The following is a 14,466-nucleotide window of genomic DNA, read 5'->3' on the forward strand; positions in this document are numbered from 1 at the left end:
ATTTCCGAGCCAGAAAACGAGCGATTAGACAATGGAAGGGACTTCCGCGGCCACATCGACCGCGCGGCAATCGCCCCGCGGGATTGGGGCTATCGGGCACCTGGAGCCGGGGCTGCGCCACCGCCACCCCAGCAGCCCCGCCGCCCCGCCGCCGGCAGGGGGCGCCCGCGCGCGACTAAAAGGCGCGGTCGGTGGCGGGCGGCCTCAGTGCGGAGCTGGGCGGCCGGGACGCGGGCGGGGAGAGATCGGCGCGGGCAGGGGCGCGGCGGGCACAGCGCAGAGCGCACAAACCGGCACGAGCGGCGGGACCCGACGGTGGCGCCTCCTCAGCCGTGACTCCGGCCCAGCGCCCCCCGACCAGCCGCCGCCCCCCGCCCAGCCGCCGCCCCCCGCCCAGCCCGCCGCGCAGCCCGGGCTCCCCATGGCGCCCGAGGCCGGGGCGCCCCCGTGCGCGCGGCGCCTGCTGCCCTGGGCGGCGCTGCTGCTCCTGGCGGCGCTGGTGCCAGCGGTCTCCGCGGCGGGAGCTCCAGGTACGCGCAGCCGGGGCTGGGCTGCCCGGCTCTGTGCGCCTCCTCCCGCTTCTCTGTCCGCCTCCACACACCGCCCGCCCGCCTGTCGCGCTGGGGCCGCCGCCTCGCTCCGTGTTGGCTGCGTGTCGTGTCACTAACCTGTGCGTCCTCCTCGCTCACGGGCCAGGGCGCAAAGGGGCGGATGGGGACGCGGGATCTGGGCACTCGGAGTCCCGCGCGCAGGAGGAGGGAGCGGGGACGCCGTCGGCGCCAGGGGCCCTCGGTTTCATCCTTGACCTCGAAGTTTCCGCGCCCAGGAGTCGGGAGACTGGAGCTAACTTCCCGGGGAGACTCAGCAAGCGTGCAGTGGGGGGAGAAGGCCACTTCTTGGAGTTGCCGCGGGGGCATCCTCTCCCCTCCGTCCACCTGCCCCGAGGCGGGGTGCCTGTTGGTGGCGGAGAGGCGGCACTGACCGCCCCAGAAGCGCGCGGGGAAAGGCGCGCTGCCGCGGGCGGTGGGGACCCGGGCGCCGGAGGGAAGCCGCACGTCCCGGCGGGAACCAGGGAGCTGCGAGGGGACCCTGGTCTCGGGCGCAGGGAGCGGGCCGGGGACAGTCGGTTCCGGAGAAGCGCACCCTTCCCCGGAGGCTGAGGCTGGGGACGGGGTGGTGGCTGTTCTCTGTGGGACTGAAACGTGAGCGGCGCCGCTCCGAGAACGCCAGCGCGCTCTGTCCGCGCTCCTGCCCGTCTCCCTCGGAGAGACCCGTTTGCGGCGGGGGTTCGGGTTTTCTCCCTGCGCCTTTGGTGGCCCTGGTTCCCACCTCCTGGGCAGGCATTTTCACGCTTGAAGCCCTGCGGCGTTTATTCGTGCCATCGGTTTGCAGGAATCCAAGAAATCGACTTTTTTGTCGACACTGCTCCCTCCCAGCTGGGCTCTGAAAATTCAGATTCCAGCGCGGGCTCCTTGTTAAAGGATGCTACTTAGGGCCTCTGTTGCCCATGGCTACAGGGGAAAGGGAGACGGTGGGGGGTCACCGCCTTCTGGTTCTTCTCGGAGGGCGCATCCTGCACAATGCTCGCTGCCGGTTTGCGCCAGGGGCTGGGGCACCAAACGCCACTTTCCCCATAAAAGACAGTCCAGTTGTAGTTGCTCTTCTCCTCTCTGTTGGCCTCTCTGGGAAAGCAGTCGCTGAGTCTGTTGCTCAGTATCTACGAATAAAACTAAAGCCTTTCGACTTCTCCTACAACCCATGCTTTTCTCTCTGTCCTAAGCAAACCTTTTCTGAATGTTGAAAGAGTTTTTGTTCCAGAAGGCGGACTGCAATGGAGCCGATGCCAAACGGGCTTCGTGATGGCTCCAGCTTTGTCCCTGTTAGATTCCCCTGCCACCTGCCTAGGGCTCTGCCAGGGTGTGTCTGAGGTGGGGGCTGCCCCGGCATCTCCTCCCCTGGCCCTCCGCCCTGCATGGCTGAGCTGTGAAATGCTGGAGCTGGAACCCTTGCTGGCACTTCTCTCTCGCGTGTTGACGTGGAATTTGCAGTAAAATGATGACCAGACTAGAAATGGACAAAGGGGGACAGGCACGCTCTGAAATAGGTATTTACTGCACTTACTGAAAGGACTGAAGGAAGAAGCAGACGCACCCTGTGGTGAGCTCCCGGGCTGGGAAAGAGATCAGGGGGCACATAATTTGTTTCATCTGTTGCTCTGGAAGGCGTCCTGTCTGCATTCTGAGTCTGAAGGCAAGGCCATGGCCACGGTGCTCCCTCTCTGGCCGAATCAGTGCATCGCCCAGCAAGCTGCTGGAGCCGGGCGCCCCCCCTGCCCCCCAAATCCTTTGGGGCCAGAATCCCTCCAATGAAACCACGTTAGCAGTGGTAGACCCCACAGCTCCAAGGACTTTCCTTAAAATACAAGTGGTTTGCAGGGAGCACTGAGGATCTAAATAAGCCCTTCAACTTGGTGGTCAATTAAAACATAAAACAAGCAAGTGACACCCCCCCCCCCCACACACACACACACCACGCTGGTGCTTGCCAGGAGACCTTTTTCTGAAAACATATGGAGATACACACATTCACATACATGTATAGTGGTTTTCTTAGGGTAGCAGTGGGCGATTTTAATTTTTTCTTTAAAGCTTAAAAACCCTTTTAGGGAACCTGCAAGATCAAAACTATTTTCAAAGTGGTGTTAAGACACGTCTGCCTTCTCCCCTGCGCTGCTCTGCAGGGAAGGCGCACGGGCTTGGTGGGTAAAACCGCGGGTGCTTTAGTGCGAATCTAGGCATTGGCACCATAATGAACTAGTAGTCACTGCATTTTCTGCCTCTGACGTTAAGAAAAGATGTGCCAGTTCCGGTTAAGAATGTCCTTGGTGCCACAGTAAAAATTGTGAATTTGACCAAACCTCTATCCTTGACGTTCTGTGTGAAGAAGCAGGAAAGGCACACAGAGCACTTCCGCTGACACCCCCAGGACGAGCACTTGTGCGACGGTTTGAGCTGTGAACGGAACTGGCTGCTTTTCCCCAAGAACACCACACTCTCCAGAAAGAACGACTGCAGACAATCCAGCTATTCTGACCTGGGTATTCGGCAGACGGCCCCTTAAAAATGAACAAAGCGGGGCCGGCCACTGCTAGGAAAATCATTGCTGGGAGGTCCTGCCAGGGGCAGCATTTGAGCTTTCAAGTGAAAATTAGAATTTTGCCATCTCCAACATCATACATTTAGAAGCTTTTTAATACTTAAAACCCTTTCTCACAAGACCAGTGGCGGCATGAATGGGTGTGCTGTTTAAACACTGTGTTATAACACGTCAGCTTGTAGCTGGTCTGCATGACCGAGCGAACCTGTGAATCCGAGTGACCGGTGCAAGGTGTTACCAAGTCTTGCCTGTCTGAACAGTCCGTCCGAAATTCGAGCGAGCCCAATGGACTTTTAACGTGACAAAATGTCAACATTTTCTTTACATGGTTTCAGAGTCTACAATGCAGCTAACCTCGAGGAAACTTCTACTTGATGAGTTTTGGGGTGGTATCAAAGATTTTCCAGAATTACCCATAAGGCTGTTACAGAGTTTGATCTCTGTGAGGCTAGATTTTTTTCAGATACTTCCATGGAAACAGCATGCTGCCGAGACTGAGGGATAGTGGACAGGAGGTCCTGCCGTCTTCTATTAAAGAGATTTGCCAAAATACAAAGCAGTGCCACTCTTCTCACTATTTCTTTTTGTTTAAGAAAACAGTTATTTTTTTTTTTTCATAAAATAGTTGGGGTTTTTTTTTTTTCTGCAAAATGCTTTATTGTTTCCATTTGGTCCAATGCATGGGAGAGGGCTCCAGGGTGGTTAAAATAATGGCCAGTGGTTTTGGGAAGAGTTTCAAGCAAAAGCCAGACACCAGGGGAAGGCAGAGCGGCCCCTCAACGGCCTCTGGGCTCCACAGGCTCCTGGTCGTGCTTGAGGGGGAGCCTTTCAAAGAGATACTCGCCCAGCCCAGCCTGGGGGCCGGCAGCCTGTGGCGGTGAGTCAGGTGTCACCCATCTCCTTGATGAGTTTCACCTCCTCACCCCGGAAGTGGTTCTTCAGGAAGTCACAGAGATAAGGACCTGCAGCTCCCAAAGGGCCTGGGTCAGGTTCCTTTCCAAGGCCAAGGCCGTCTCCATGGTGCCCCGAGTTTTGCCCACTCATCGTGGGGAGGCGTCAGCGTGTCCTGGAAGACAGTGTGGCCACCGTGCTGGTTTTGCATCTTTAAGAGACCTGGGTGCCCTCGCTGGGAAGCAGTGGCCCCGCCACATCATCCTGGCGGGTGGAATTAGAAGCCCAGAGAGAGGTGGGTGTGGGAGGCCCGCGGATGCAGGCTGGCCAGGCGGTTGACGGCAGCCTCCACCTCGGAGGAAGAATTCTGACAAGTTTGGGAGCTCATGGTGGTTCAGCAATGAGAAGTTAAGGTAAAAAAACAAACAAAAAAACCAAAAACGGTGTTGGCTGGTCTCTGAGGCTGAAGATGGCTGCGATGGTTCCGAAGGTGGGAAAGACGGTGGAGGGTGGCCGGAGGCTGGAAGAAGGGGCCCGTCCCTGGGCCTGTCCGGTCCAAACACTGTTGAAGCAGGAGACAGAGCTGGGACCGCCGAGGGCACTCCTAACACAGTATTTTCAGGTCAACATGTCATGGTTTACTCTTGCTATTTTAAAAAGAAATCAACACAGAGTTTAACCTCTTCCTAGTTTTAATTTCTGGTCAGTAGTTATCGGTAGATAAAACCCACATGGACAACTTCTGTAAGATCCGCATTCGTTTGAGTAGAAGGGATCTGGAGAACGGAAAGTTGGATACCCACTGGTTTATAGGAGGGAAGTCGCCTCAGCATCAGACACAGGGCTGGAGCCTGGGCTGTCATTCACCCGCTGGTGGCCTCAGGCAGTGAGTCAGTCTCCACTGGCCCAAGAATGTCCCGGGCCAGCCTGCCTCCAGCTCTGTAGCGTGTCCCTCCTCCGGCTGTTCTTCTCTTCGAGAGCAGTGGTGAGCACACCCTTCCCTTGTACCTGTGCCCTGGAGCCCACACATGTGAAAGGCCTGTTTTACTCACCAGCTGAGCACACGGTTCATTACTGTGCAATTAGAGGTTGCAACAGGATTGGAGAGACACCATTCATGTCCCTGGAAAGACATCACCGGACAGTTCCAGAGCATTATCGATCTGTCCTACCAAGACCATTCATGTCTTTATTTAAGTCATAAAGGCCCATTCCCTGAACACAGGCAGGGGAGTGGCAGGTTGCATTAGTTTCTATTGCTGTTGTAACGAATTACCACAAACTTAGGGGCTTAACATCAAACAAATGTATTCTCTTAGAAGTTCGGAGTGTCTCATGGGCTAACATCAAAGGCTGTGCTCCTTCTGCAGGTTCCAAGGCAGAATCCAGCCCCTCTCCCAGCTTCTAGAGGTGCCCATGTGCCTCCACTCTGAGCCCCGTTGGCAATCACTCCCCTTATATCCATAGGGTTCCCACTTTCCTGTCTGCTCTTCCGCTTACAAAACCCTGGTGTTTGCATTGGACCCAGGGACAATCTCCCCACCTTCAGACCTTTCATTTAATCACATCTGCTAAGTCCCTTTGCCCCCGGGAGCTCACGTGTTCACAGGTTACAGAGATGAGGCCTTGCCATCTTTGGGGGCCATTGTGCTGTGGCAGGGTGAGGGTGGGTTTCAAGGGGAACCCCACCCTGTGCTGGTTGGGGAGCAGACTTCTTTTCACCGATCCTTGTGGAAATTGGGGATTTCTTGAGCTAAAATTAAACATCTCATCAGGAGCTTTTATTTTAGTTAGAAAATATAGAGAGGATATTTAAAGGTATACAAATATAGGCGATAAAATAATATATGTGTCTAAGTACTTACTTGTTAATAGAACACTTATGTTAGGACACACCAGAAACGGAGCGTGGGTGCCTTAGGGGAGGACGGGGTAGCTGGGGTGGGGCACGTGTTGCTTCCTTATTTCTTTTCCTAATTTAGTAGACATGCTAGAGCATTTGGAACAGGGAGGTATTGGTTATACATATGAGCAGACATTCTCTTTTCCTTTTAGGAAGTGATCCTTGTTTTAGTTACAGGAAATATGAATTAATTCAAATTTGGGGAGTTGTGTTATTACTAAGGAATATTCCCCAGTATGGGACAGAGGGTTAAAACTTAGAAGTTTTGAATGTGGTGTTTTTGTGCCACTGAGTGTTAGGTGACGTCACGTGGAAGACAGATTTTCTACCACATTTTCTCCTGCTTCCTTTCTTCTCAGCTCCGACCCGGCGGCGCTTGCGCCCCTCGGCCCTCAGAGGGCGCTCCTGGCCTTCCGGCGGCCTTCCCACTGCCCGCTGACCCCAGGAGCTGTGGCTTTCTGGATTTCAGAGAATTAGGTCAAACGTTCACTTATCTGCTTTGGTTTTCCCCTCGTGTCTGTCCTGTTTTCCAGTGTTGCTACTTATTATTCATTTCCTGCTGACCACTGGTGAGAAAGAATTCGAAGCCTAAACCTAGCGCTGGTCAGCAGCCCGTTAGCAGGTTCCTGCCAAAGCTGCAGCCACTGGACTGAGGAGGGACCAGGGCCACCCGAGGGGTGTAACTGCCTCTGGGCATGAATGACAGTTTTGAGCGAGTTTTGATTAATCGGTCTCATGACGTATCCCCCCTCCACCCTCCGTGGATTCTTTTGTATCTGGGAGAGTGACGCAGATTCTGAGGCAGGTTTATAACTAGCAAAACCCCCGAGAGCTGCACGGACCACCCACATTCCCTGCTGGGTCTCCTGGACGGAGCTGGGTCTTGACAGCGGCCGGGCATCAGTCAGAGCAGGAAGGCAAGGAAGGGCATTTCAGGGGGAGGAACCACCATGCTGCATGTGCAAAGGCACAGACGCCAGAAGCTGCGTGACATGTTTGAGGAAACAGGAGTGTTCGGGTGGCTCCTGCAAGGTGGCCCCGGGGTTACAGTGGCATTCAGGATTGGGGGGTCAGCAACCACCAGCCCAGGAAGGTCCTGGAGTTTGGCCATAATCCAAAGCGAGCGTGGCCATTGGGGGAGCGTCCGCCCCCGGGTGGGAGCGCATGGCAGCTGAGCGGAGGAGGGCGCTGGAGGCAGGCCAGAGGGGGCGGGTGGTGCCTCCGGCATGGCTGCGGGCTCTGCCCTATCTTCTTATTCATCTGGACTTTGGGGATTTCTTCATTACAATATAGACACGCTGACGGTCCTCACCTTCAGCCCTCTCTGAAATGGCTCATGGGTTCTAGAAAAGCCCATTTGGAGCGGGTTCCAGGGTGCTGGGAGTGCCATGCACTCGAGGTGGGCACATGGGCAGACTTTACAGTTAAAGAGAACTGAACAGTTGGTACCAGGGGGTCTGTGGACCGCATTCCACATGGTTTATAGGGGGAAGATCTGTGTAATTGTAGGAGTTGCTAGAACTCCACGCGCTGTCATTGGCTTAAAGAGGAAAGCAGTCGATACAACGGATGCAGATTTTTACAGCTAGAGAGTGATACTAGCTGTAGTGACGGTCAGCTAAGCACCGACTCCTTTCAGGGTTCAGAAGCCATTTCGTCGCGACAGGTGGCTGGGTAGAACCCACAGACCCAGACGGGGACGAGGCTGTGCTGTTCTCGGAAGGGTGGGCAGTGGGTCCCCTGGCGCCAGCGCTGCTGCTGGAACTAGTTAGCATCGTAGTGAACAGTGTGACCAGGGTGTGTATCTGTGGCTCCTAATTTGAGATGACGCCAAGCAGGGCTGGAGAAGAAATTCCATGGACAGTCAGTCAATTGTGGCCAGAACCCCTGGGGCTGGGCAGGGTGAGGGAGGCCAGGGGCCCGAATGGTCGGGTGTGGCCTCCCAGGAGCGTGAGAGAAGGGCCCTCCTCCGGGCCTGGCGTGGGCAGCGGGGCGGCGGGGCCCTGTGAGCCGCTGGCTTACTGCGTTTACTGTGGCTCAGTGTCAAGGAAGCCTGGCCTGGCCATTTATCAGGCGTCCACCGTGGTGCACGCCTTTCTCCCGGGCATGCGGCCAGTGCTTTTAACGTCCCCATAGCTATAGAAGACTACTAATATTTTAAAAAATGGTTTAAAAGTTTATGAGATAGTTGAAGATTCACATGTAATTGTAAGAAATCACGCAGCAGTCCCACGCGCCTCCCACCGGTTCTCCCCGTGTCTTCTGTAAGAGGGCTGGTCCTGGTGGATTAAGGGCAACCCTAATCAAGCATGACGTCATCTTAACTTGATGACACCTTAAAAAACCCCATTCCCAGGTCCCGGGAGCATATCCTTGTGGGGGGGGACACAGTTCACCCATCACAGGTGGAATGCCGGCCAGCATGCTCCCCGTGCGTGGGTGAAGGAATTCACACGGCTCCCGGCGCTGGGGCGAATCCCCGGGTGGGACTGCATGGGCTGCGCTGTCAGCCCCGAGTTCCAGAGTCCAGCGGGCCGCTCATCCAGCGGGCCGTCCGCAGCTCAGGCCTGGCGAGGGCCTTCATCCATAAAGTGAGCGATTGTCATCAACTCAGAGCTTCTGTGGGCGGCCCACTGCCCCGCTGGAGGCACGGGCCACACACACTTAACAAAGACACTGGGGCCAAAGTGGCCGGAAATAACCGCATCGCTGTGGCCAGTGTTCAGCCCTGAACGCTTCACACGATGGACGGACGTAGAATTCCAAGATCAGCGAGAGAACCCACACATTTGTCTGAGGACTTTGCCTGGAGGGCGCACTTTGATGTTGACTCAATCGACGCCTCTTTTTCTCCTTTTCAGTAAAATGTCTGCCTTTCTTTTACACAGAGTTCCTCCTCCAGCTGAGGCTTCTGGTGGTGTAATGGGCAGCCTTGTTCTCCCACAGAGGCCTGACTCTCTGACTTTCTGACACTGGGGAAGCCGCCATGCTGCCTCCGGCTGGCAGATGCCCTGGCCCTGCTGTTTTAAATGCCACTTTCTGCTCTGCCCCCCAATCCCTCCTGTTATTTTCTGATGGATGGGGAACTGAAGCATCTGCCGGCGGCTTCTGTTTCATACCTGCCCCACCGCGACACTTGTCTGGCCTGTTTTCTCAGGCTGTTTCTCAGGGAGCTTTCTGGGTAAGATGAGTGGCGAGTTTAACGACAGTAATGCCCAAGTGTTTAGCATAGTTAGACAATGACTTTCACATTTTGGGAAAAGGAATGCATTTTTAGGGAGTTGTTTTTGGCGGGCAGTTTATAAGTAGGCTGAGGTTAAGCCGGACCAGCAGGCCATGGTAGTTCTTTAAGAAACGATTTCTCAGCTGCGAGTTGAATTTGAAAAATGTGCAAAAGATCCCACAAAAACCTGGAAAGGACTGGCTTCCGTGTGCAGGTCTCTGGCGCTCAACAGCACGAGTCCTGCGTTCCCTGCCCATCGGAGGCATTTTCTCTGCAGGGCCCCTTGTTTTCTCATCGCTGTTACAATTAAATATATCGATGGAGTTCCTCCAACTTCATTTCCCTAGACCATTCGGGAAGCTCGTGACTTAGATGGGAAACATCCTTGTTTTTTCTCTGGAACAGTAGCTTTCGCTTACATTGGTTCCTGAATAAAATGGCCAAGAGCTTAAAAACCTTAAATCCTAATGATCAGGTTCCGCCAGCTCTGCTGGTGAAATTCACTCTAATTTCTGGCTGCATCCTTCTCTGGACAGATGTACTTACTCAAGTCCATGGCATAGCGACAAAGAAAGCACGGACATTGTCAAAACCAAATCCCTTACAAACAGCACACAGAAAGAAATTCAAGTTAAAACAAAGCAGCTTGCACTTAGAAATCAAGAAGAAAGGTGACTTGATTTTATGGATTCAAAGATGATGCCACCAGGTGGCAATGGACAGAGCTGCCGAGAACACACTGTCTGAGTAATGGTGGCTGAACAGGTCAGGGGATGGCTTATCTCACCTGCCAATAAGCCAGGGAGCAGAAGCTCTCAGGGACCCCGGACCTTCCCATTTCCCACTCCTGCATCCCAGGCCAGGTCATCCTTCTCAGACTCGTCAGTTCTTGTCCCAAGACGCTGCTGCACCTCCAGGTGTCATGCTGACATCCCAGAGTGGGGAAGAGAAGGAAGATACAAAAGGCCAAAAGCACATGACAGCAGATCCTGACCCCTTTATCATGCTTTCCTGGTAGTGGCGGCAGCAGTCACTTCCTCATAGGTGTCATTGGCTGGAATTGATCACATGACCACCCCTAGCTGCAAGGGATGCGGAGGGTACTTCTATTGTAGAAGAAGGGAAGGGGAGAAGTAGCAACTGGGGATAGCTCTGGGGTACCCAACCCACAGTGTCTGCCATGGCAGTGTCTGAGTTCAAAGCAAGCTGCCAAACTGTCATAAATCAGCTGGTGAACTTGACCAAAGAGGCTAATAGAAACTTTAATTGTCTTAGAAAACATCTTGAGGAGGAAGGCAGATTCCTTTTTAGAGTAACCTTTGGGCCTGAGAATTTGATTTTAGTTTTTCCACTGTTATTTTGAAACAGAATTTCTTACCGCTTCATTTTATTGCCCATTTTTGTGTTTCTCTGCTTTGCGGATCTTTCTCATGTTAGGGGGTAGGAGGAGATTGAAAAGATAATGAAGGGGAATCATGTGAGGCAAACTGTATTAACAAATATTTGGTCTTTCTCGCTTCACCTGTTTTCCCCGCATACAAATAACCTGGAATCTAGAACATTCTAGGCAAACTCTGTCCATAAGGAGCCATTACCCTTCAGGTAACAATATAGCATTTGAACCACAGCCTTTGTTTACCAGCATCCCAGGATGGTGGCTGCATCGAGGGCGCCTTGGGTGGGAGGTTGGGGCCAACGCCTGAGGAGAAGGGTAAAGGAGAGAAAGTGCTGCCGGGCAGCGTCAGGGCTCTGTCCTTGGGAGGTTCCCACGTGCCTACCGCAGTGCCTGGTGACCTGGGCAGGGCCGGCCGCGAGCAGCACCAGGCAGAGCCATACTGAAGCCAGTGCGAGGCCCACCTCTTTCTGTGACACGTGGCCACCTGAGACTCCCCAAGGTGGAGACACTCACAGAGACCGATGAGGGTGGTGGCGGCGCTGGCAGTCTGGCAAGAATAGACATGGATTCAGACACGCTCTACTTAACGACTGGGAGATTTTGATGGCTCTACCATTTGGCTTCTTTGAGCTGATGGGGAAAAACGTGATCACCATTGTATTCAGTGGCTATCTAGTGCCCTTATAAGCACATTGGCATGTATGCATGCTAATGTGGCCTTTTAGTGAGAATAAGTGATGCTTTGTTGTTGTTAAAATACTGGAAAAGGCCTGAGAGTGGGAAACAACCATGGAACTCAGGTTTTGAGGAGGCCACGGCAGAGGTGGGCAGGAGGACACGTCGAGCCCAGCTGGCATCGCTGTTCATTAGGAAGCGCTGAGGGCAGTGAGGGACTGGTACCCAGCCACACACAGCAGCCTGGGACATTTGGAATCTTCTAGGCTCTCACTGCACTGGCTTACCCCCTCACCAGGTCAACAGGACAGCACACTGGGCATGGGGGTAGAATCCAGTCAGTCACGTGACACGGGGCGATGGATTGGGTTTTGAGGACTGTGGACTAGGGTGAAGTCTGGAGAGCCCTGTGCCCCCCGGCTTCCCAAGGGACCGGGCCAGCTGGCCTTGGTGTTTCTCTCTGACAGGAGGACAGTGCTGTGGGGCCTCCCGTGGTGGGTCACTGGCCCTGTTTGCAAAGCTCTTTCAGCTCCCTGGAGTGGTTTTTAAGTGTAAAGACTCCAAAGACCTAGATTTTGGTTTCATTCTTTATACTGTTACCCCTAGAGAGCCACGCCAACTGTGGAAAACTCCCACTGAGCCCCGGGCATGCTGGGAAAGGCCAGCGGAAGGAGCCAAGCACTATCTCAGGACTCAGCGTGCCCCCCACAAAAGCCCTCCAGGTGGAAAAGCAGCCCACCCCTCACAGCTGTACATTTCACTGGGGCCAGGCTATTCCACCAGGTTGCAAAACAACCTCTACTTTCTGCTTCTTTCTTTCTTTCTTTCTTTCTTTCTTTCTTTCTTTCTTTCTTTCTTTCTTTCTTTTTCTTTCTTTCTTTCTCTCTCTCTCTCTCTCTCTCTCTCTCTCTCTCTCTCTCTCTCTCTTCCTTCCTTCCTTCCTTCCTTCCTTCCTTCCTTTCTTTCGAGGGGGGGCAGAATGGACATAATTATTTGGCAAATACAATCCCAACATCCATTTGAAAAATTATTTAAAATGCAGTCATTTCAGTGTTTTGCCCACACGCTGCCAACCTTCTGGCTGCTCCTACATTTTGGACTTATCCTGAGCTGTCTGGTGTCTTATGGACAATGGCTGGATTTTCCCACCTCTCCTCGGAATCCTTCTCAAAGTTGAAGGTCACGTTGATGCCTATCCCTGAGCTGTCCTGCAATGTTAGCACATCCCGACCTTTCCTGGCCGACTGACTGGATTTTTGGTCAAACACTCACGGTTTCACTGAGATTTGTGTTTTCTTCATTTCAGGGTCTGGGAAGTATTTGGCGGTTTCCAGTGGAAAGTAAAACTAGACTTTCAAACAAAGATGAAGCAGGGAGACTTACATAAACACGAGGGTTTGTTGCATTAAAGAGCAATCCTTGGAATACTTAAATGATTTTTGAATTTTTGGGGTTTTAAGGGTCTAGCTTATTTCAAAAGCCCTTAGCATTCCTTCGGGGTTTTCTTCTTAACCGAGGCTGACTTTTCCTGCTCCCGAGCGAGGGTCAGGCTGGGTGGGCTGCTCGGCGCTCGGCTGGGAATGGCAGCCGTCCCCGCTGGGCTGGCTCGTGCCTTTGGCTCTTCGGGTGTGTCTGCACTGGCAGCCTTTTGGGACCAAACGTATTGGCTGCTGGGGCTGCTTCAAAATGTTATTTTCGACTTTCATAGAAGATCTTGATTAATAGTCTCTTTGTCCGTTAGGGTATGACTTTGAGTGGCAAAAACCCAAGTGGAACTAATCTAAATCCCAGAATGTCTTGGCTTGGAGCTGGGTGTTGGGAAGCGCAGGGGTTGAGTGGGCCCGGGGATGCCTTGAACCAGGGCTTTGCTGGTAGATGAAGCTAGGATGTGCCCTGCACACAGCACAAACTGACTCTACTTCGCCTCAGCCAGAGAAGACCCATTGAACTGCCCAGATGGGGTCTGGGCTCCCTAAGCAAACTCAGTCTCCACCACCTTTCACTGGACTTGGTGCTGAATCTTCAGGATTCCCAGGAGTTAAATAACTGAATCCAAAGCCTCTCACTCGCCTAAATTCTTACAGCCCGAGATGCTAAAATCTCTGTGGACGTTAGCTTCTTTAGATTGAAATGAAGGCATAAGACTGAGTAGGCTTCACCCTCGGACTTTAAATATACCTGGGAATTTTGTCATGGGAGGGGCTTCTGTTGAAATTAGGACGTTGCTATGTGGCTGGGATTGTATTATTGGATTTCTCTGTGCTGTGATCTCAACTCCTTTGCTGAAACTCTGGTGGGCTGCTGTGGACGGCATGAGCTGGGCAAAATTTGGGATTGGAATGGGACAGGCCAGGAATGGATTTTCTGCCTAGATGTCAACTTGGCTTTGGAATTAGCTAAAGAATGAGTCTTCCTCATTTTTGAAACTGGGGGGCGGGGAGGGGAACCCCACCCATAACCTCAGGAAGATACTTGGCGGGTCAGTGCTTAAGACTGGGAGGCCCCAGAAGAAGAGGCAGGTGGTCCTGGTCCTCGCTCTGAAGGGAAGCCACGACATGACCTCAGGTTGATGGTCATGCCCAGTGGTGTCAGGGCACAGCCTGCTGGGATATTAGGAAACTTGCATCTGTCCTCATCCCTTAGTCTGTCCCCTCCATGAGGTATTTGTCAAAGGTGCCAAAAACCGAAATCATGCCTCTTGATGGAGTGCACATGCCTTGATATGTCTTCACTCATCTGCTTGATCTTTCTGGTCCTTGGAGGTATTTGGGTTGGAGACCCTCCATTGACCTCATTAGTCTAAATCCTCCTAACATTTTTTTTTCTTGAATCCATCGGCATTTTACGTGAGTACCGGATATGTGGGCATACTGGGTGCCAAGAGAGATGCCAGAATGTAAAGATGAGGGAGAGGCAGGTGATGTATGTGCCCCTGTCTACCATGATGCATGGACCATGAAGATATTGGTCAGGCCAGGCTGGCCCTGGGGACCTAGCTCTGGACTCAGGCTTCTGAGAGCGCTGTCAGCCTTGGAGGACCCCTTGAGGCCACTCTGCAGAAGCTGAGGACCCTCAGAGGACAGATGTTGCAGAGCCATTGGAATCTTGGTTTCAATCCTAGAGTAGACACAGACCCATACTTTGACCTTGAACCCAAGTGGCCTGCGTGGATAAGACCTGGAGTTTGGAGCTGGGTCAGAGGGAAAACTAGGCGCTGGCTGT

At 53.2% G+C, this 14,466-nt stretch overlaps 1 protein-coding gene across 1 annotated transcript in view; it reads left to right on the forward strand.

Moving 5' to 3' along the window:
- Nucleotides 1–421: 421 nt before the first annotated feature.
- FNDC1 (fibronectin type III domain containing 1) overlaps nucleotides 422–14,466 on the forward strand; it is a gene marked incomplete at its 5' end in the record, with an annotated part of 71,701 nt that continues 57,656 nt past the window's right edge. The window contains one exon of the mRNA XM_081094456.1: nucleotides 422–530. Coding sequence (XP_080950582.1) covers nucleotides 422–530 — 109 coding nt within the window. The remainder of the gene's footprint in view (nucleotides 531–14,466) is intronic.

The sequence above is a fragment of the Myotis nattereri genome, assembly GCF_964212035.1.
Source record: "Myotis nattereri genome assembly, chromosome: 6".
In the NCBI taxonomy this organism is placed as follows: domain Eukaryota; kingdom Metazoa; phylum Chordata; class Mammalia; order Chiroptera; family Vespertilionidae; genus Myotis; species Myotis nattereri.